The sequence below is a fragment of the Genypterus blacodes genome, unplaced genomic scaffold, assembly GCF_046128005.1.
Source record: "Genypterus blacodes isolate CSIRO-AG114 ecotype Tasmania unplaced genomic scaffold, CSIRO-AGI_Gbla_v1 ptg000058l_1, whole genome shotgun sequence".
Classification (NCBI taxonomy): Eukaryota; Metazoa; Chordata; class Actinopteri; order Ophidiiformes; family Ophidiidae; genus Genypterus; species Genypterus blacodes.
The window spans coordinates 6,701,822-6,724,736 of record NW_027466870.1 but is presented as its reverse complement, the minus strand read 5'-3'; the positions used below and the strand labels follow the sequence as shown (position 1 = coordinate 6,724,736).

General features: G+C 47.1%; 1 protein-coding gene across 8 annotated transcripts; it reads right to left on the bottom strand.

Annotated features, from left to right (window-relative positions):
• Positions 1 to 22: 22 nt before the first annotated feature.
• prrc2c (proline-rich coiled-coil 2C) lies at positions 23 to 22,684 on the bottom strand. Of its 8 annotated transcripts, XM_076153571.1 has the most exons (36): positions 22,297 to 22,684; positions 17,829 to 17,998; positions 17,516 to 17,693; positions 17,210 to 17,319; positions 16,595 to 16,720; positions 16,187 to 16,485; positions 15,997 to 16,076; positions 15,406 to 15,551; positions 15,216 to 15,303; positions 14,690 to 14,861; positions 13,957 to 14,581; positions 13,677 to 13,849; positions 13,249 to 13,528; positions 12,864 to 13,074; positions 10,326 to 12,752; positions 9,863 to 10,026; positions 9,593 to 9,747; positions 9,099 to 9,483; positions 8,904 to 8,989; positions 8,604 to 8,798; positions 8,264 to 8,518; positions 8,068 to 8,160; positions 7,877 to 7,978; positions 7,559 to 7,730; positions 7,184 to 7,405; positions 6,157 to 6,278; positions 5,846 to 6,000; positions 5,505 to 5,736; positions 5,265 to 5,375; positions 4,947 to 5,114; positions 4,757 to 4,881; positions 4,406 to 4,453; positions 2,975 to 3,101; positions 2,538 to 2,837; positions 2,415 to 2,492; positions 23 to 2,007 (listed from the first exon to the last, which is right to left on the bottom strand). In XM_076153571.1, the coding sequence occupies exons 2-36, from the start codon at positions 17,941 to 17,943 to the stop codon at positions 1,744 to 1,746; spliced, it is 8,589 nt and encodes a 2,862-aa protein (XP_076009686.1). In that variant the 5' UTR covers positions 17,944 to 17,998; positions 22,297 to 22,684; the 3' UTR covers positions 23 to 1,743. The 8 variants fall into 8 exon arrangements, with proteins under 8 accessions (XP_076009686.1, XP_076009682.1, XP_076009685.1 ...); XM_076153567.1 differs by having other exon boundaries at positions 2,415 to 2,837; XM_076153570.1 differs by having other exon boundaries at positions 2,415 to 2,837; positions 4,757 to 4,857.
• Between the last annotated feature and the right edge of the window lie 231 nt (positions 22,685 to 22,915).

The window sequence follows — 22,915 nt, the reverse complement described above, 5'->3', positions numbered from 1 at the left end:
AAGAAGAAGAAAACTCAGCGTGTCGTTTTTAACAGTATATTATTTTTTATTAGTTTCTGTAACCAAACCAAGAGAATGTAAATAAGACCGTACATATTTTAATACAGCGATGAAACCCCTGTACAAGTACAACAAAAAAAAATTAACCCTCTCTCCCTCATCAATCCTCCAAAACAAGGACTCATGCCCTGCTAGGTTAGGGGTGGGGAGGACGCCCTCCCACCCCAGGGTGCATACTACTGTACATTTCTGAAGGACCCTTGTCCAAGATGAGAGCATTGTGGGTGGGAGAGCCGTAGGAGGCGAGGCAGAGACAGAAGACGGCACTGATTGCTCTCCTCTCATCGGTAAAGACAACAAAACAATATGTGTCCTTCTGCTCAAACACTTAAGAACTTGAGGCTTTTCAACTTCTTTCTCATTGTCTGTCCCGTTCTCGTTTCCCCGTGAGGGTTGACAAACACACACGCACACACACACACACACACACACTCGGGTTTTCTACTGATTAGAAAAATCAAGTCCTCACCCTTTCTCTATTCCTCTAGGTAGCCCTATCCTGCTATGTCCTAGCTAAGGGAACTGAACTCCGTCAATAGCAGCAGGTCTGGGTGCTTACAGTGAAGTGTGTGTGCATGTGTGTGTGTGTGTGACAGCATGGATGAGTGTGGATGCAGTGAGAGGGTGTGTGTGTGTGTGTGTGTGTGACAGCAGCAGCCTAAACTGGAGAACCTGTCTGTAGTGATAGTTCCACCGTTTATCTTACAGCTCCGCTCCAAACCCTAAAGGCTGTGACTTCATCTCTGCCCTGCGTTTCCTTTGGCTAAACACACAGGAGAGTCACGCTGCAGGCCTCCTCCCCCCTGTTAAGACCACATACACACACCCAATACACACACACACAAACACACACACACCCCGACACGTACGCTCAGGCAAGGAGATGAAAGCAGAAGGCAGGAGCAAAGGCTCACAGGCAGATTAATCAACAAATCAATCAGTCGTCAAAAATCTATCAATTGCTGCGATTCACATTTCCATTCTGGTAAAAAGAAAAAACAAAGACAACATAATTTCTGATTGGATTTCTATTCAAATGTGTTTGAAACCGTTTGACTGAGTGTGTGTGTGTGTGCGCATCTGTACATGTGTGTGTGTGGTGAAGTGGTGCCGATCACACGCACGCACACACACACAAACCTGGGGATTAGTAAAGATGGAAGATTGGGGGCAAAGTAAAGTCTGCATCACTAAATGACGACGTCGCTTTAATAAGATTGCTCGACTACAAAAACATAACTGATTCATTCTTTCATAACAAAACACAATTCTCCTATAATGTGTGATCCTATAAGGGGAGGAAACAACAGAAGAAGAGAAATCAGAGCCATCAAAATGACAAACTCAGCAGCAAATCTGACATTTCTCTCTCCGCTCTCCTCACAGCCGTTACAGCAGAACTCTACTGAACTAATTGTGCAGCCGTCTTTATCACCATCTAAACATAATTGGAGGATTCAAATCAAATTGCCCCCCAAACCTACAGGGGGTCAGGCGGAGGAAAGAAGAGGAAGAGCGTCGTGTAGGGACAGTGCCCACTCTCGGTTCCAAACCCGTCCTCCTCCCCCCGGGGCTGATATGAGGCGCCCGGTGAGTGGATGGATCTCCATTCTCTCTCTCTCTCTCTCTCTCTTCCCCTCTTCCATCCGCTCATATCGTCGTATGAGGAAGGTGTGTGGCTTTTTACTTGCCCTCTTCTGGTTTGATGGCCTGGGGCTTTATGGGGCCAGTCCTTATGGGCTTGCCCGCAGAGATGGGGGGCTTGTCAGGCTCCGCCCCCGACTGGTGGTTGGGGGCGGAGGTCTCGAGCGGCGGCTTCCCTCCCTGATCCAGGCGAGAGGCTTTGCTGACTTGTGGGGCCTTGAGTTGCTGCTGTTGCTGTTGTTGTTGCTGCTGCTCGGAGAAGAACTTATGAGTGGACTGGAGCACTTCAGCCCTCTGCTTCGCCTGCAGGGGACACCACAGAAATAACAATCAGTCACTTAGAGAACATCGACACTTCCAACTGGCCAGTGTACACAAGGCTGCTTTCACATGACAAGCCTGTCAATCATCCAGCAGAGTGCGAGAGCGAGAGAGAGAGCGAGAGAGATTCTCACATGTGTCTGGAGAAGAAAAGAGAAATGCTTTTCTGCTTTTGGATGAACGACACGACTGTTTGCTTGTTTTGTGTTATACGAGTCGCTTCTGGCAACGCCAAAGACCCTGGTGAGAAGCCAATCTCTCAAAGTGCGACACCGTGAGGAGGAGGAGTCGCTCCTCTCCCAGCAGAGCCACGGGAGCAGCTCAGCACTTGTCATGTGAAAACACTCCAACATGCATTAGACAGAATGAGCAGAAACGTTCCACCAGACCTTGAGGTCCTGTTCGGCCTTGAGCCCTGCCTGTGTGCCTCTGGGTGCCAGGGATGGGCCAGAGGGTCCACGGGGTGGGTGCTGAGGGTGCTGAGGGTGCTGAGGATGCTGGGGATGCTGCAGATGCTGAGGGTGCTGAGGGTGCTGAGGGTGCTGAGGATGCTGAGGGTGTTGAGGGTGCTGAGGATGTTGAGGATGCTGAGGATGTTGAGGGTGCTGAGGGTGCTGAGGATGCTGAGGGTGCTGAGTGTGCTGACTGTGCTGACTGTGCTGTTGGTGCTGGGGCCGGGGGTGAGGCATGAGACCACCGCCCACATTGGCTGACATGGGAGGGCCCATGGGAGAGCGCTGGACACCCCCGGCAAAGGAGTTAGCATGAGGAGGTCGCACCAGAGGAGACACGATGTTGGGCTGAGACAGAATCTGAAATATAATCAAACAAAAGGTTCATTATGAGTTACATTTGATCTAATAACTCCTGTCCTGTGGTTGTTGTGATGAACTTCATGTTGATGTAATGCAGAAGTGTTGCAGTGTTTGTGTGTGTGTGTGTGTGCCACCTGTGGGTTGAACTGGCCGGGGAAGTGAGGCGTCATCCTCATGCCGGCTGAGCTGGGCTGGAACTGTTTCTGGTACAGCATGCTGTTCATCTTACTGGACTGGCTGCTAGGGGAGGTGGAGCTGGCCCTTAGGTCAGAGGAGACAACAACACTGTGATCACGGGCCACACATCCTACAGTTCATTGTGTGTGTGTGTAGGTGTTCAGCAGCTGATCAATCAGTCATTGTGTTTCCTGGAGCTTATGGCTCAGATTTCATGCAGCAGCAAACTAAAGTTGCAAAGCCTGGGGTGGATTAACAACAGCACACAGCTCACTATCAGCAATTAAAGAAGAAAAGCCACACAACTCATCACTCCTCAGTATTTGATAGCTGCTAATCTTAGTGTTCACACATCGGCCTTGTTTTGTGCTCTCCAACCAAACCTTTGTAATAGTTATTGTGGCAGATATGAACGTGCAGAAGCACTCAGGAGCAACCAAGTCAACCACGGTTTGTTAAAATCAGTGCTGAGTCTAAGTGAACCCTCAGACAGTGAGAGCAGATGTTGACTACAGTCGGGACCAAAGTATAATAAACCACAGGGACAGTTTGGATGAGTAATAAATAAAGTGCCCACAGGAAACACGCCTACCACCAAACAATCACACACCAAGGTTAGAAAGCTACAAAGATGTGACGACACCCCAGGAGAAGTGGTGGTTGAGGGAAGAGACCAATTCTGACATCTGTACAGACATTAATGGGGCAAACAAATGGCTGACGGAGATCTGCAGGATAATGAGGTCCCTTGCTGTTTATGAGGGAGTTTGTCCTTATATGGTCAAACGTGAAATGAAGATCAGATGTTTCATGAGCGTGTGTATGATCAATATATAGATACAAAATAAAATGATGTTGGATAAAGCAAATGTGCCGTTCTGCTGAGAGCGGTGATTCTACTTCACGCCTGAATGAAGGGGCGGAGCAAATGGTTTGTCTGGGGGAAGATAACAGCAGCATTGTCTAAGTTTGGGAGATGAGTCTGAGCTGTCACACACACACATACAGGCACCATGCTTTGTGATAAAACACCAATGCAGCCCAACCTGAAACAAAACAGCATGACGAGATTAAAGGCCCTGCATGGACAAACAGGTGTTCACACTTTAATGGAGCACTTTGACCGTGTGCTTGTTCAGATTCGCCCTGATTGACAACTTTATAACTTAAGACTGTTCAGGTTTGATTAAGCAGCTTAATGGTCGAAACACCTGTGTGAGTGTGCAGGGCCTTTAAATCCCAACTGAAAGTCAGCAGCAGTTGATGATTTTCCTTGCAGTGTAGCGATGATTAGAAATGAATCAGATTCTAAGAGGGCTGCCTCTAAGATTGTATAAAAAAAAAAAAAGCACAGATCTGTCATCTATCTGAAAACAATGAGGATTTACCTGGCAAGATGTTCAGCATGATATGACAAAGCTGATAAAAGGCGATTGCTGTTAACAGAAAATAAGGGACCTCAACTCAGCTGCTCCACCACAGACAATCAGCTGGTGTGCAGGTCATCAATCAAATATCAACGCCTCCCCCACCCACTCATACTGTAAGTGACTAACAAACATTAGCCCAGCTGTAACACCATACACACCCAGCTTATACAGTATATGTAGTTGGTAACGTACTTCAAATCAAACGTCTGCATGTTTGTCACTGTAAACCCCTTTAGGTTCATTTATCTATCCAACCCTGTGCATTTACTAAACACATTTCCACGGCCTGTTGTGACTCTGATGTGATACCTGTAAGGGCTGGAATTAGGTGTGGTACTCCTGGCACTGACGGGAGGAGTTCCAGGTTTCACATCCATCCCGCTGCCAAACAGTTTCAGATCCATGTCCATCTGGAATGTGTCAAACACATAAAACTTCACCAAAGAATGACTTAAGAAACATATGAGCAGTAAGCCGTGGAAACACAAACTTGGTTTACCTTGCTCGTGGGAGGCTGCATCATGTTGTGGTTGGGGCCCATGATGCCTCGGTAAGGCTGGGAGACAGGGGGCTGCCTGTTGATGTTGGGGGGCTGCGCCTGCGGAGGAGTCGGGGGCAGAGCCAGGAGGGGCTGGCCTCCACCTGAACCAAAGTTTGGCAGAGACAGCTGGGAGCCGGAAAGAGAGACGGTTACCTTCAGAGGAGTTGACAGGATGTCACACAGCCCACCGACTACTGGTTTGTACTGCTTTATAAGTTTATTAGATCAATACTTTAGATAATCTTCAATTACTAATCTACTAAAGACAGACGGTACCTGTTGCATTGCAGAGCTTGGTGACTGGGTGTTGCTGTAATAGCTACTCTGGCCGTGTTGCTGCACCTGGCCAGAAAACATGTTTGAATGCTGATTCATCCCCTGTCGAGCCTGAAAATGAACAGAGAGATTTCAGATGGAATACAAACACAGGATATACACAATATAAATAAATATGAGTGTGGTCTGTATGAATGTCTTCAGGTAGTATGACGCATTTCCTCTGAGCAGGTACGTTACCTGCAGTAAGTGTGTGTCAATGAGCTGAGAGCCTCCCATGCCCGAGGGTTGGTTGAGTTGGGGCTCAAACAGGATGGGAATGTGCTGGGTGGAGGAGGGCTGCTGATAGGCCAGATTGGACTGAGGCTTGCCCAGCTCGGATGCCTGCACACCAGCATAACTGTGCAGGGAAGGTCCTGACAGCATCATGGAGGGCTGGGATAGATTGCTCTGCATGAATGCCTGCTGAGACCTGGGAGAGTTGTGAATCAGAAGATGAGCAGGATTACACCTGGGCCTCAAAAGAGGGAATACTGACACTTGTGATAAAAACAGAATCCCTGAGGTGTCTCTCATGTTACCTGTAAGGCTGCAGTGAAGAGCTGAACAGGTCCTGAGGCTGGGAGACTGGAGGACCAGTACTAAGTCCTAGCTGGGCCTGGTGTGTGTGTTGGTGCTGAGGCTGCCCTTGCAGTGGAGCATAGATAGGGATGGGAATCTGCTGCACTGCTGTCGGCTGTAGAGTGGAGGAACAAAGGCAGGTTATTCTAGATGTTTATTTATGGTAAACCACTGAACACTCCACAACTCCATTAAGCCGAGGGATTAACTTCCATTTTATCTACAACATCAGCATGTTACTGCTTCTCCTAAATCTATTTGCAAGTTTCACCTGAGAGAGGCCGGGCTGGAAGCCTTGCTGCTGTGCCAGGGAGGGAGGAGCCAAGCGAGGGTGGGGCGTGTTGAACAGATGGCTAGTGTCCATGTAGAAGGCTGGAATCTGAGCTGCAGAACCTGGAACCAAGAGTTTCAGCACTTATGAACAATGCTTTTGCAATTTCTATGCAAATCCATACATTAAGATTCTAGCAGAAGCAAACAAGGATCATTGGGGAGTTTAATGTTTTCAAACTCCAGAATGACACACAAACAGCTACATACATATGCAAGTGAATTCTTAAATGTGCTCCAAACCTCATGTTTCATTTGCTGTGGTCAATCACATGTATTGGTGTTATAAATGACTCAACTACCTTGTAATGTTATTCTGTGGTTTGCTTGATCAATTTTCTGCATGTTGAATATATACAACAGTTCTGTTCATCAGTGGGTTCTCATGTCCCGAAGCGTTTCTCTATAGATCCTCTGTGTGCTGAGAAGTGAATCTATATCAGTGTCCTTTATTATGTTAAGATTTATCAGGCAACAGTGAGCCGATAATAATGATATGAATGAATAACTCTGCTCAAGGCCTCACTCTGACACAGGCTAATGAGCTAACAACCCCACTGAGTACCTTTGCACTCCAACAGCTTGATAACTGCTTAAGGATATGAGGAAGCAGTCCTGAAACAAATACACCTCTTCATCAGAAGTATGTGGACACTCCTCCAAATGATTGAGTTCATGTGTTTCAACCTCACACACTGCTAACAGGTTCATAAAACTCCAGCACATAGTTTTTGTAATTTCCATAGACAAAGTGTTGAATGTGGTTGTACTGTAGGTTTGATGGTCAGGTGTCCACATACTTTTGGTAAAACAGTGTATGTGAAAATGTGGTGGTACAGGAAGCAGTTAATGTATACACACATGTATGTTATTAAACCAAAGTCCGCTCAGAACTGAATCGTCACTGCCATTATTTTCCAAAACAATGTTAGTAATTGACTTGAAATGCAATTTCATGCGTTTCTCACCTGCTGCAGACTGGGAGACATAAACCTGTTGGGTCTGCTGCTGCTGAGGCAGGAGGGGAGGCACACAGCCCAGCTGAGAGAAGCTGCTACTACTACTGCTACTGCTAGATGAGGACAGACTTCCACCCTGTAGCTGCTGGGGCTTCACCTTACAAATGTTGGGGGGGTCAGAGGCTGTGGTGGTCTTGGTGCTGAGGGATGATGTTGTATAGGTACCAGTGCCTGGGAGATGGAGATAAACACACACATGTGAAGACAAGAAATGACTGATAATCGCTGATAAAGCTGAGATAAGTCAGTCTACCATAGAATGTGAGAAGATAAGGAGCATAGGGATTAGATCGTAGGTCAGAGGAACACATAGTAGATCATTACCTGACAGTGAGGTGCTGGGTGTAACCGAGGCCACAGGGATCTGTGGTATGGAGGCTGACGAGAAGGAGGAGTAAGAGGATGCACAGGACGTAATGGGGGAGGAAGAGGAAGTAACTGGAGAATTTTTCTCCAAAATGGGGGAGTTCTCCCAAGCCTTACGAGCAGATTCCATCTAAAACAACACACAAGAGGATTAAGGTTAATGTATAAACACCACTTTAGATTTTGTCTAGCTCAAACTGAGATTCAAGAAACAAGCCTTTCTCTGCCTGACAACTACAACTGTAATAACTTTAAAGTTTCCAAGCGCCTGTGTACCTTAAGTGTCAAGTCAACAGTTGCAGGGGAGACGGTGCTGAGACTGGAAGTCTGCTGCAGGGTCTCTCGTCGTGGAAGGGGCAAAGAATGGGGTAGTGCCACCTAACAACAATAACAACGATAGATCAATCTTCAAGTGCTGATAAGTGACGGCAATGACACTAATAGTTTTTAGTAATAAGTGTCCTTACATTGGCCACCAAGCTCTCTTCCATTTTGTTTCCTACTGTTGGAACACTGTCAGCCAGAGAGGAAGATGGAGTGGTGTAGTCAGTTACAGATTCCTGAGGGAGAGAGGACACACAATTTTATGAATTGCTTGGAATCCAGATATCGTTCAAACATGCTCAAAAGGCCTGGCTATGAGGTCATGTGACAGTGACATACCTTAGAGTTAATTGTGAACTCTGCTGAGGGCACGGTGATCATGCCCTCAATGTCCCCGCCCAGCTCTGGTACAGTAGCATCAATGATTGGAGGGCTGGAGTCTGTGGCTCTGCTGACTCCTACAGGCACGCCTCCATCCATCACCTCTCCTTCTCCTCCACGTGCGTCTTTGGCCTTGCGATTCTTCAGAGAACGCTCTTTACCAATGGGACCTGGCTTGTACTCCTTGGTTTCTACTGGTTCCATCTCAGGAAGCTAGGTAGAACATTTACATTGCAGTGAGGCTTCAAAATACATTATTGCTCAAATAAAAACAGTGTCTGCTCTCCAGTAGGCTTACCTTGGGAGTTTTGATTGGGCCAGCACGAGGCTGTTTGGGTCTCTGTTCTTTGGGAGCAGGTAGTTTGTTGTCAGGTCCAGTTTCTAACAAGGCTGGTACCCCATCACTGTCAGTGCTACCTGCAGAGGATGGTGCTCCAAACTGAATACTGTCTATTGCCAACTCAACACTGCCCTCTGATCCAGGTTTCACGCCCTGAAATAGAAAATATATTAGAAATGGACAACAATCATTTTAAGCTGTCTGACACAGGAGCAGCATGGATGATAGAGATGTTAGCTGATGAGACGTCTGACGTACCTCAGATGTGACAGGGCCGGTGAAGGAGGTAAGAGGTTTGTTCCAGGCACTCACAGAAGGTGGCTGGGGAGGGCTGATTGGACCAACTGGAATATATATACACATTACATGTTCAACATAAGAGCTCCTATTACGTGCAGAGAGATACATGATATCTTGGTAATGGCATAATAGATTTAAGATGAGAATACTCACGCTTCTTAACTTCTGGAAGTACAGTGGGGCCCGACACCTTGTTCTCCCACAGTTCTGTACCCAGACTGTTGAGTGTCTGCGTTGGTGCAGGGGGCAGGCTTTTTGAGGTGAAGTCCACCGTGGCAGCTGGTATAGAAGGCAGAGGCGCCACCGCTCCTTCCAGATTTTGGGGGGATGGAGCAGGCTGACTGGGGGGCATATGAGCATGTTGGGGCGCAGAGATGGATGGCTGCGGTTGGGCCTGAGGGGCCGTCGCTGGAGGGGGCGGTGGCTGTGAGGCCTGCTGTTGCTGTTGTTGCTGTGAAGATTGCTTTTTAGCAAATCTAGGCGGAAGTTTTCCTCCACCCCCTCTGTTCTTCTCACCAGAGCCTTTCTTACCCCAGTTCTGTAGAAGAGGTGTTGACATTAATAATACATCAAACAGATATGGTTTTTAATCCACTAAGGCCTTGGTAAAAGATTCTTTACTCGAAGCAATCTAGCTCTCCCCCTACCTGGGTGGTTTGCTCTTCCTTTTTCCGTTTCTCTTCATCCTGCAGGCGTTTCTGCTGCTTGCGGGAGACAACCTCTGTGAAGCCGTCATCGTTGGTGTTGGATTGGGGGTCCTCTGTGGTAGTGACCTCAGGGTGGTCATCAATGATCACAACACCTGAAGGGATGGAACAGGAAAGGTTACAGATAAACTAAAGATTTTTCTGTTAACAAGCAGCTGGATTAAAGCATAGATTCATACACTGTCTTTGTATAAAGGCGTGTTCACTCACTTGCATAATTGTTGAGATCAAACTGAGAGAGAGCGTTCTCCTTGGGTTTCTTGGCCGCCTGTTTGGCCTCATCTTTGCGACGGGCAGACTGATCTTTTGCAGGTCGCTGGGCTCCTCCCCCAGTTGCTAGTGCACCTGCATCTGAGTTCTGTTGTGCTCCAGGGCTGTGTGAGCCACACAAAAGATGGATAGAGAAAGACACAGAAGGCAATGGAAAAATGAGCAACACGATAGTGACTGAGATAGATTGTATAATATAAGAAAATGTTTCTCATCGTTGTCTGTGATTTTACACGGCTATGAATGAAGTAGGGAAGGATCCACTCTAGAAGTAGCACAGTTCTTATAATAAAACTACAATGAACTTCCAAGCATTCAATGTGCAATAAGCAGACTTATCATACTTTAGTCAGTGTAGGTAAACCCATCAAAATACACAAACACCTGTTGGCTTCAAGCTCACCCTTTACGTCCAGTTTTGGCCCCTCCCCTCCGCTCTCCCTTCCCACCAGCGTAGCTACGGCCTGGTTTGGCTCCGCTGTTTCCTCTGCGATTCTGTCTATCTGTAGGCCTCTGGCTTGAGAAACTCCTCTTGGCTGCAGGGGCTCCGTCACGTTTTGGAGTCATCCCTCCATCAGGTGAGTTTTTACTGGGGGTCACAGAGCCCTGGGGGGGTGAAGGTGCAGGGGCAGGAGCAGGGGCAGTGCCTGCATCATTATTGGCCCCCAGTGTTCCTTTTCTCTCTTCTCGCTCTCTCCTTTCGTTGAAATCACTACTCTCAGACGCGGTTTCCCATTCCTCATTGGCTTGGTCTGAGGAATTCTGATTGGACAAGTCGGGGGACTTGGTACCGATGGCTGCAACGCTGGGGCTGCTAGTGTCAGGCAGGGAAGCTTCTACAGATGAGTGCAGGTCAGCAGCAGCCGTAGTGGCTGACCCATCTGCAGGCACGGTCACAGGGGTGCCTGGAGCTCTGGAGAGGGATGGAGAGAGGGAGACTGATGCAGAGGCAGAGCTTGGGACAGCAGCAGCAGAGACTTGGGGTAGAGGGCCCGACATGCCCGTCTCTCCACCAGCCAACACGGCAGCCTCCCGTTCCTTCAGTCGCCTGAAACGAGGAGGCTTGTCTTGTCTGGGGGGCCTTGCTGGCCTGGACCGCCGAGGCCTCTCTCTGCTACTTTGTGGGGCCCCCTCCCCAAACTTTTTGCCGTCAGATTTTGGGGGTCGTCGATCATTCGGGTGATTGTCATATCTTGAGGAAGTCTCTGCGTCCTCGGGCCTGAATGTCTCCATGGGTTTGGAGGGCCATTGAGAAGAGGGCTCTCTGGCTCCTGGTCGTCTAAGAGGGACCGATCGAGGGCCTCCGCGTTCCCGTGCTCCACCTCGTCTGCTGTATAAACCTCCTCTACCTCGCCGAGAAGGCTCTCCTTTAGGAAGAAACCCTGGCTTAGGTCTGCTCTCATCATCCCCTCTAGGGCCACCCTTCTCCCCTAGGTGAGGAGGTCCAAAGCCTGGCTTGTGTGGACCTGATCGAACATCCCCAGGTAGGTCTCGTTTGAATGGTCGGCTAGGTTTAGTGCTGGGCTCACGGTCAGAGGGCCCAGTATCACTGGCAGACTCCCTTCCACCTTCACTTTCAGAATCTGTGTCTGAACCGCGGCGTCGCCTACGTTTAGGTATGACCTCAAAATCAGAGCTCTCACTCCGTGTCTCACTTTCCTCCCTGTTGCGAAAGGCAGCTGCTCCTCCAGCAGAAGGTAAATCAGAGCGTGATCGAGGCTCACGGTAAGGATAGTCTGGCCGACTTCTACCTCGACTCCCCCTGCCCCTGTAAGTCCCTCGGTAGCTCCGTCCTCTTGAGTAATATTCCCCCCGACCACGTCCTTTGAAATTTGAGTCAGCGGGCCAGTCTCTCTCTCTTTCCTTTTCCATTTCCTTCTCCCTCTCACGGTCCCTTTCCCTCTCCTCTCGGCGGTAAGCACGTGGAGGGAGGTTGGACTCTTTCCTGGAGGGTAGCTTGGGTTCTGGATGTTTATCATTAGTGGGCAGTTTGTCGGCTTTCTCCTCCTGAGAAGAAGATGTGGGAGCACCAGAGGATGGCTGAGACTCTCTAGCTCTCTGAAGGCTTGAGGGTGTTTCTTCAACCTCAGTAGGTTCCCTCTTTCCCTCAGCCTGAGGTCTGGGGCCCTCAGACACTGCAGCAGCAGCAGAGGGCGCTTTTGTTGACATCTCCTTCTTGGGCCTCTCTCCTCTTTCATGTCGTTTCTCCCTTTCTTCTCTCTGTTCCCTCTCCTCTTTCATGTCCCTTAGAACAGGTTTCTTTATGGGCCCAGACCTGCGGATAGGTCGGTCTCCCCCTAGTCCTTCTCGGCGCCCAGTTCCAGACCTCCCACCCCAACGGAGCTCAGCTTTCTGCTTGCTAGGAGCTGGTAAAGGCAGCTTCTCTTGTTTGTGGAGTCCATCAGCAGGAGGTGTAGCCCTGTTGCTAGTAACCGCAGCCTGTGAGTAGAAGTCATTGTGTGCCTTATCATCTGCTCTGTCCCCTGTGTCCTGCAGCTCTAGTGATTTTGTTCCTAGAGGAAGGCCATCGAACCTGGGCTCATCCAGCTTTAAGGAGTGGCTGGAGCCCTGGGAGACGCTCCTCTGGAGCATGGCATGCCCTAGAGCTTCTACCTCTTCCCCACTAGGTAAGCCTGGCTCCTCAGTGTCAAAGCCTGACCCTACAGGTACCCTGTCTAGAGGCCCCGGGGCATCCTCTGGACCCTGGGTGAATGCTGACAGAGACTCTGTAGGGTCCCGAAAGAAGTTACTTTTCCGAGAGTCCAATGCACTGTGATCTTGGGTATACATAGCTGGGAGACCCCTGTCCAAATCCAAACCAGAGTCTAGCCTGTACAGAAACAATCATATGTATGTGGTCAACATGTGTCATGTGTAGAAATTAAAAAAAAAAAAAAACTTATTCTAAATAACAATGAATAATCTTGAATTTTCCTTTTACCTTGGTTCCTTATTTTCTTCCCGTCCTTTAGGAGGTGTAACAGATGGTAAGGGCTCAGACGGTGGATATGGGTCAGAGCCCCATACCATGCGTGACTCTGAGGGCAGGCCATGGTCACGTATAGGTCGAGTCAAATGGTCAAACGAGTCAGAGCTGGAGCTGGAGTTGTCACCGGGCTCTCTGCGCACAATCTGTTTAGGAGGCATCCTCCCTGAAGAGAGAAGAACGACATTTAGAAGGTTGTATGTCGCCTGTCATCAGTACTGGTGCAAAAAAATATTGATACACCATCAATAGATACACTTATTTCTCTAAACATAAGCCACATATACACACAGACACACATCTATCTATCTTTGTAAATATATATTTACGCAATCCCTACCAGGATGAATATTAGTTGGCATATCCATGGGTGGTCGTCCTGACATCATACGGGGGTCCATGTAGGACTGCATCATGAGCCAGCGGGGGTCAAATCCCATGGAAGCCAGGTGCTGGTGGTGCGGGCCCATGGGCTGATACATGGAACGGTGTTGTTGCTGCTGCTGCTGCTGTTGTTGTTGTTGGTTGGCAGGAACTCCAGCACTACCAGATGGAGAAACTGAGCCCCCACTCTGTTGTTGCTGCTGCTGTTGTTGCCACTGTTGCTGTTTCATCTGCTCCTGCGAGATCAAAGAGGGATAGCGGTAAAGAAGGTATCAATGTATGCTCAAAAGTCCGACTATACGAATACTAGAGGTCAAAATGCTTCTTCTGATTCCTATTCCAATTATCATCCTTACCAACAATTCACTAAGTGGACACGCTTACCTGTTGTCTAAGGAAGCGAGGAGGCAGAGACTTCTGGAACTGTTTGGAATAGCCTGAGGTAAGAGATGGACGCATAGCAGCAGCTGCTTCTCCCTCCAGCTGCGGGGTTGCCACCTGGACTTCCTCACCACTGGGTGTGTCCATACGAGGCAGCGACAGATGTGGTTCATCTACTGCAGGAAAGAAACAATAGCATTAAAAGAAATGAATGGCAGGCAGTTACAAGTACGCTATGGTGATAAACGTGTAAATCTTCAAAGGGCTCTGCGACTTGGCGCACCTCTGTTGTCCTCTATATTGAAGTAGTCTCGGATGGGCTCTGTTGTCCTATCAGCTTGGTTTTCCTCCGCCAATGGTATGGCCTCTGGCAAAGGGCTCTCACTCTCAATCTGTGGCTCAGGAGCTACAGCCACAGGTCTTTGGATTGGGGGGCTGGGTGGAAGAGACAAGTGAACCTCCTCATCTGCAATAGGTTCACTTATGTCTCTATCCACCCTCTCCTCCTCTAGCTCTTCTCTTTCTGGCAGAGGAGCTGGGATGACTAGAACTGGAACCTGTGATTGTGTGACTGGGATTGAAGGTACAGGGCTGGATGCAGGAACAGGAGTTGAGGAGGACGTTTCCTCAAGAGCAGCTCCCTCCTCATCATTGGTCTGAGAAGGGGCAGATTTGTCTTCAGTTGCCTGTCTGTGTTTTTCATTGAGACGTTTGAGTTTTTCAGCGCAGGCAGCAAGTCGTTGTTCGTCCATCCGCTTCTCCTCTTCCTCTCTCCTCCGTCTCGCTCGTTCTACAGCTTCAGAAACCTCTGTAGTCTTCTTGCGTTTCTGCCTCCAGGCCTCCGAGTCCTCCTCAGCACCAGGTTTGCTCACACGTGGAGCTCCACTACCTACCGGGCGACTACCCCCCTAAAGGATAAGACAGATTTTTTAGAATAGCTATTAACTAAACACCTTGCTTGCAATATGTCACACTGGTCAGTGCACAGGTAATAGTGGTTTAGTGTAATGCATTACCTGTGGAGGAGCTGATTTATTGTGCTGGCCCATAATGCTAGGAGACGGCGCTCTAGGATCCACACCATCAGCCCATGCGGTTTTGCCCCCACGGTCCTCTGACCCCTCCTTCCTTGCTTCTTGACCGTCTGGTGGCCGAGATCTAACACGTTCTGCTTTCCCCATCCACTCCCTGAAATGATGTCGATACCAGTTAGGAAAAACAAACATTCAGATTCTTCTTTGTGACAATTGCCCTAATTACTCATTACTAGGAAGATTACTGTCCTTTCCATTTCTTCCAACCAAGTTTTACTTTACCAACTATTAAAGGCATTAAATTCTCTTAATATGTATATTTTTTTAATCTAACTGCAGATGTGACATTTGTTTGAGGTAGTTAAATCGCCAGAGTCATCATATCTGTCATTGGTATCATAGTTATACATTTGTACTGAAGATTCATGTAAACCGATTAAGAGCACCGTTGTATTATGCAACACCAACATAGCTTTATTCTATTAATGGATAAGATCAAAACGCTCACCAGTTTTCTCCTTTCTCTTTAGCAGCTTGGTTCTCCTCATCATCACTAAAATTGAGTTTCTCAGTGTAGTCCACCTCCATCTGAGCTCCTGGATTACAGAAGGGATGAGATTTGATAGAAATTAAAAACTGTTGAATGGGCTTTATACCAACTACAGTCACCGATTAGCCACTTAACCCAAACTACTGACCTGCCCAGCCCTCATCAGCATCCGTGTCCAAGTTGTCCAGCTCTTTGAGTTCTGTTGCACTAATGATGGAGGGTCTGTCTGGGTCCTGGAGCCAGGCTTGAGGGGGTGCCTGCTGAGGCCGGACTGGCCGGGGGCCCCTGAGCAGCCAAAAGAAATAAAGCACAGAAAAATATGATTATGGGACCTGCACGTATGCAACAATATACTCCATAGTACACAAGGCACCGAGAGCTTTAAAAACACTGTGTTCTCTTTGTGCTCTGGGCTGAAAATCATGACGACAATGAAATAATGATTTGTAATGATTGTAATCAACATGATTACTAGACTTTCTGTGATGGGCTAGTAACATCAATACACACACACTGATTCACACATAACAGGCATTCAGGTTTGTTAACAGCAATATCATTTTGTTCATTGTAACTGATTTTTAAAGAGCTTTAATTTAATCTTTGGGGTTTTAAGTCAAGCAGGAATCCACAGAGAATTTTGTTAAATTTCAAAATGGAAAACAAAGGTTTGCATCAGACTATTTTGTTTATGAACTTATATTGGATCCAACTATCTTAGGCTTAGGCGTGAACTCACTTGGCTCCTTCTTGTGGCGTTGGGAATCTTAAGTTTGCTTGCCCAGGGACAAAAGTCATTTGAGGATAGGCGCTGAACATCTGAAACATAAAAACACCAATCGTCAAGTCAGTGTAGAGAAAAGTGTCAGAAACAAATTATGATAATTACAAATTGTGTGTTGAGTTTAGAATATCAAGATGAGGCTTACATAGGGTGGCATCATGCTTCTAAAGGCAGGATCAAAGTGATGCGGCACCCCAGCAGGTGGCTGCTGCCCTCCATTCACTTTAGGCTGAGGGGGGGCAGGCGGTTGCTGCTTCTCCCTCACATCCTTCTTCTCCTTTTGACCCTCTGTGGGTGTGTTTCGAGCCGTCTCATCAGCTTCCTCAGGTGGTGCAGAAGTAATAAGCACCGTACTCCCCTCCTCTGGAGGCTTGCTGTCCATCTCAGGAGGGGTAGGTGCAGTGTTCAGATTCCTGCCACCTCCTTCACGCCAACTGCCAACATCTTAGAAGGACCAGAGATTTACAAAAATTCAAGTCAAGAATATTATGGTGCGTTAACTGCAAGAAATGAAAAAGCAACAGCAGACATAACATTATGAGCAAGGCCATACTTTGAGGTCTGAGGCTGGGGCCTGGTCCATAAGGCTCCTCCTCTTGACCATCTCCTTTCTCTACTTCACCAGCTGCCTGCAAGCTGGGAAACTCCTGGTGAAAGTGGCTGCTTACACGAGTAGCTCCTGGTTAAGACAAGCACATTAGCATTTAATGAGATTCCAGAACTGCTCATAACATAACAGTCACTAACTGAAATAAAATGTTGCCAGTCCTAAACCTCAGTTGGAGTACAACACCCACTCTTTTTCTTCCTTACCCAAGCCATGACTTTTGGAGTCTGCACGGTCTACATGAGGGCCGACACTATGGATTACTGATCATTTTGATTATTGAGTAGTCGACATTTGTATATGTGGTGTATTGTCACTTTATTTTACTTTTTATGTTGTCTTATATTTTCATTGGTGGAAACAGTGAATGTAATGGATCTGTTGCCAAAAGTATGTGAACACCTGACCCTCACACCTACATGAGGTTGTTGGACATCCCAGTCCAAAACAATAGCTATCAATATAAAGATGGGTGCAACCTTTGCCGCTATAATAGCCTCCACTCTTTTGGGAAGGCTTTCCACAAGATTCGGAGTGTCTCTGTGGGATTGACATGTTTACCTTCTTGCTGTGGCTGCTTGCTGTTTGCCCAGGAACGGCTGCCACCAACAGAAGTGTCCTGTGGTTGGGGCACTGGTGGTTTGATTTGGGGTGGCGGTGTCTCCTGTTGCCTGTGGCACAGAAAACAAGGCAGAGGTTATAAGACAAGGAAGGGACACACAGGGGTTTTGACAATTGCAGAGTTATGGATGCCATCCCTTTCTTTAAATTACAAATTTCCAGTAAATCACATGACTTCATTTACACAGAGGTCATTTCATGTTTTCTGAATATGCAAGCCAACATGTGCAAAATGATTTAAATTACCTTTCCCCCTCTGCGGCCTCAGGTCGAGACGCCCAGCCACTACCGTCCTTGGGCACGATGTTGACGTTGGGGTCGTTGCCCTTGTTCTCTGCCTTCAAGCTGGGCAGGCTAGCCGGAGGGGGCATGCGCCGGCTGACAGCAACTTTGCCCAAACTCTGGAGCCCATGTCTGGCAGCCACTGAAGGAAAGGACAAGACAGACAAAGTTAAACTAACGTATAATGCAAATACTAAATTACAGTATACTGCTCAGCTATGGTACAACTTGTTTTCTGAGATACAGAAGGCTTGTTAGTTGGTGTGTGTGAGTTTACCTGCAGTTTTCTGGGTCTCCAGAGATTTGCCCTTATAGGTGTTGAAGAGGCTAAGGGTTGCATACTTTGTTTTGCCATCCTTTGCCTTGGTGCTCTGCCCTGACTTCTCGGACATTTCGCTTGAAACTCATTGAGTCTGGTCCTCTGGCCTCGCCCCCAGAACCAGCCTCCTGTAGCGCCAAGGTAGGAGAAAATAACAAAAGATGAAAGAAGAACAAAAGTATCACTTGAGTTTATCTTAATAAAGCATATAAACTTCAACCCTTCTTCACTATTCACCATAAGTGTCTACTTGTTAAAAATTGCCTTACAACATCAATGACAGAAACACAAGGGTCCGATGCTGGTTCCCATGGCAAAGAAGCTGCCATAGTTTCTGAATGGAGAAGAGCGGTTTAGGTAAGGGACACACACCAGAGGAGATTCTATTTCTCCATCACAATGCCTCCCCCCTGGCCGGGTGTGTCATGTTGCCATGCTTACTCTTCCAAACACGCATGTCACACTCAAGTAATGACTCGCCTCGCCATTGATGTGAACGGGTCACTACAGGTTACCAGACCCAGGCCTTACACCCGACTCATGACCACGTTTTAAAAACATGACAGGCTTTGGAGAGAAGGGTTAACATGTTACAATTAAGGAACGTTACAAGCTGCTCTGTGGCTCACTATCACAGATATTGAACAGACTTTGCTATGAACATCTGGCACAAATTTAGAACACATCAAATTGAATCACAAACTCTTGAGTATTGCAGACCCAGAGCTTGTATGAAATGTCGTTGCAGTGTTCACTCTTACCCAACTTATAAAGCTTACAACTGAGAAATTAAAAGATGGCACAAGGAGACTGGTTGGTGTTTGGATGGGAGACTGATAGGAAATATAAGCTAAGAAAGGGCCGAGGTGGCAAGAACAGCAAGAGCAAGAAACTGTGAGCCATACCAAGGACAGAGACACAGCATGTTTGGCTGCAGTGTCTTTCCTATGTCACACAGAGGTCTTCTATTATTAATGGAGCAGTGCTAGTGCGTGTGTGTTTGAGTGTGTGCGTGTGTTTGAGTGTGTGTGTGTGAGAGAGAGCTGACAGCTCTGCTGAATTCATTCAACATTGTACAACTTGGCCTTAGTACGCAAAGCGACCACTTGAGGGAATTTTTTTTTTTAACAAACTTATTTTTAGACTGTTATTGTTTTCTTCTTTTAAATAACACGATAACAACTAGAAAAGTGGTAATGAGAGCTCATAGCTCGACCAAAGCATTTGAGCATTCGATCCACTGAAAATGACTGTGGAAACTATTAGGATCAGAATTGGGATTGAACCCAGGACATCCTTCCACCAAGTTGTCAAAATTAGATGCCTTGGGAAATCCTGCAGAAAATACAAAACAACCAACCGCTCCGGCTCATCTAAGAACAACGCAGCTTTCATTGATGGATTGTTGCAGTGACATCACATCGCTTGATATTAGCAATTCAAATCAGCAGTGGAGTAAAAGATGAAATTAGATGACCTTGATTAATAAACACCTTAACACATCTAGTCTAGCTTTAATGCTGTATGATGCACATTAAAACAAACTTATTTTCAATATAAGCCCACACACCAGTTGGCGGTTAGGTGGGTGTGAGCAGAGGTGGATGAGCTGCCCTGCAACAGAATACACCACTGTCCTATTTTCCACAGCAAGTGCCAGAAGAAAAGCCACCCCCTGGCTTGACACTTCCTGGCTATAGGACCTCCACTTCCTCTGTTGTGGTGACAAATTTTTTGTGATGTTGCCGTTGGCAGTTAGCGAAAAGAAACTTATAGTACAGGAAGAAGACCTGGAGCTCTAAAAGATTACAGAGGTTATGGCATGCAATATCTTAAACAGAGTGTACAGCCTCTGCTTACATTCCTTCAATGGGAGGACTCTCCTCATACTACGAGTTCACAGCGTGTCATGTTTACCCAGAGAAGAGCAGAGTCCAATTGATTCTGTGCTTTAATATAACCTAATTGCATTTTTGCCTTTAATTGCAGTGAGGACAAATAGTAAGTATTGAGTGCATGTAAAAGTGCTGACTGATGGGTGGCAGAGTTACCCAAATTAAATCATCCCTACATCCTTTATGAATAAATCACAAGCACAAACGCTACAGCGCTTCCTTAGGGCCAAAGAAACCACAAAGAGAACTCGGTCACCTTGGAATGATGTCCTACACATAGAAAGCATCAGCAAAATTCCAAAGCAGCTTCATCTTGCAAAATATCAGAGATCACAGGGAACAGATGCTGGACAGGAACTTCCCTGAAGTTTATAGAGGCATGCAAGAAGAGAAATCAGCCTAAGATTCATCACCAAGCATGCAACAGCATCCCTGCATCCTCAGTCTGAATCACCACAGCCTGACCTCCAGCACAACCCTGCTCTCCTGGAGGTACTTCTGCTTCACAGTCACTACATCAAGCTCAGCCTATAAGTTGCTGCCCTTTATCATTCCCAGAGCGCGCTATATACAAAGAATTTTGGTGTTTCTGCTCAGCCGTTAAACAAAAGAAGGTCTAGAAAGGGAAATTAAAACCAGCCACGTGCGAGCAGATTTTTTCTCCGTCTAGAAAAATGGTAGATTTTCAACCACGGAAACTGCGCTGCTGACATGACGAGTGTCTATAGAAGCACATAGATGGAAGGAATCACTTAAGTGTTTGCATGCTTACTGTTAACCCTAACAATGGAATGATTGTGACACACAGACAGTTAGAAGAGCCCACAGCTGTCTGAGTGCACAATAACCCATATTTTTAAAACGGTGCAGTCTATAATTTCACTACAGCCCAAGTCTTGTCATGGTTTTTGGCCAATGAATCTACATATTGGCAAATAATTAAGGTAATCTGTGTGATTGCAGGTTCTGGGCATGAAGCCAAACAAAGTTCAACCATGAGGTCCAAACAAAGGTGAACACTGCAGTTTAATAGACAAATAATTCAGGACGTCCATGCAGACCACATCTGGGTTCAACCTGCAGTTTGACCCAATGACCAACCTACAGTGCATTCCACAGCCACACCCCCCCCCCTCCTTTGTTTGTAGTGGGACTTAATTATCTAATCAAACTGAGAAGTCATAAAGACTAGGAAGTCATGTAGATGGCCTACATGAAGCGGAAGGTTATTGTTGTTGAAAGGCTTGTGTTACCTTGGCCTCATTTAACTCCATTGTTAAGTTGTTGGATTACACACACACACACACAGCACATTTTTTTACCAACAAGATACTGAGAGGAGCTTGTGGTCGATGATTCTATCAACATTTACACTTTTGGTTCACTGATGTCAAATCGTTGGGGAAGATGCGGATGGACAACCACTTAAGCTTATTGTGGGTGTTCCCTGCCAAAGCATCAATACCCCTGAGGTCGTCTCCCTTGGGACAGGCCAGTAATTTCATTATCCTATTGTCCAGATAAACGCACTTAAAATGGGACAGTTTTAAATTCACTGGACACTAAATTGCTGAGAATTCTACACTAATGCCCAAATGAAATACGTATATGCCAGGTTGCGATTAAGACACTGGGACACTGACTAGCGGGGAAAGGGGGCTTGGATCTGAGTCTTTCTTTGTCACGGTGGCTCATCAGAATATAAACATTTACACGATCAGCAGTAGCTCTCTGATAAGGTTTGGTTATTGGTCGGTCTTTCAATACTAACTCCAATCAAATGTACTGAGATAAAGACACATTCTTAGCAATACACATGCACACGGAACCTTGTGCCACCACGCTGCTCGTTCGTCATCTCTCGGTTACACATTTGCAGATGGGAATTTATATCGCCGGGCCCTTAACTTAGAAAAACCGCGAACATCCTCAAACACACACAACAACGTACATTTGCGGATGTATTTGTTAGACCTGCATGGGATCACAACAAGGCAAGCACAGTGATTTACACACACGAGTCTGCAACATGCAAAGACTAAGATGGACTACGAAGCCATAACAACGACTTAGATTAAGGCAAATAAGACATTCGATGGATAGCAAATTTTGAATATGATCGTGTTTCTGTAAGTCAGTGACGAGTCCGCAGGCCGATCCGTGAATACCCATGAATCAGACTACTAGTGGTGGGCTGGGTGGTTCATACCGGCAGGGAGTTTGGGCCCCATTTGGCCCGGAACTCGCCAGACCAGGCTTGCAGTCCCTAATTTGTCCAAAAGTTATAATCAAAATGGTAAACGTAAACATCTAGCCAGTCACACTAAATCCAAATCTAGTGGCGGCTGTGATGCGGTTGGAAGGAAGGCCGGGTGCCCGCATCGTTTAGCGTGGTTTCGTTTCTCTCTTGTCGCCATCACATCGACTCTGAGCCCGTCGGTGGCCAAAGGAAGCTAACGTTTAGCGAGCAGCCACATATCAGCCTTTGAGCTTAACTTCAAACGTACAACTTCCGTAACATGTTGACCCACCTGCCAGTGATGGAACCTCTTGTATCCTCGTGTTTGTTGTGCGGCCTGACTTGAAGTCCGGGTTCGGCCTGGTTTCTGGTAGACGAACGTGTGTCTGGCCGGCGGATTACAAAAGCTGGTTAGCCTGCTAACCCACTTCGGCTAACGATGGTTAGCTACTTTGCTCGTTGGCAGCCAGCAGACCGCTCTCCACATGCACAGCTTCTATTGTACGGGTTCAGTGCCGCTTTAAGGGACCAGTTTGTCCTCGTCTGCTCGGTCTTTCGTGGGGGAACCGGTACTCGTTCGTCCCGTGGTTCCGTGTCTGTCCCCTCCCGTTATCTCGTGCCAGAGCGTTTCCCGACTTGAGTGAGGCCCCGCTCGCGCCGCGGCCTGTCGCACAATCAAAGATGGCAGACTGTGGTTGCCAGATTTATCTTCCTATTTCCCCCTTTCACCCTGTCTAACTCACACAATGCGTGTGCGCCTCGTTTCATTCAGAACACACCGCGCCACATAACATCTGTTCAATTTAAGAAACGCTCTAATTTTGATAACATAAATCGCAGTGTAGCCAATATAAAGCGACAATAACATAATGTTAAGGAGGTAAAGAGGGGAAAGTAAAGCAAAAATATTG

Coding starts and splice junctions, on each gene's coding strand:
- prrc2c (XM_076153567.1), bottom strand. CDS start 17,943: ATGTCCGAGAAGTCAGGGCAGAGCACCAAGGCAAAGGATGGCAAAACA. Junction 8,799..8,903: donor CCGGCCCTGTCACATCTGAG/GTACGTCAGACG, acceptor TTTCTATTTCAG/GGCGTGAAACCTGGATCAGA. Junction 6,279..7,183: donor TGTCTCCCAGTCTGCAGCAG/GTGAGAAACGCA, acceptor TCTTGGTTCCAG/GTTCTGCAGCTCAGATTCCA.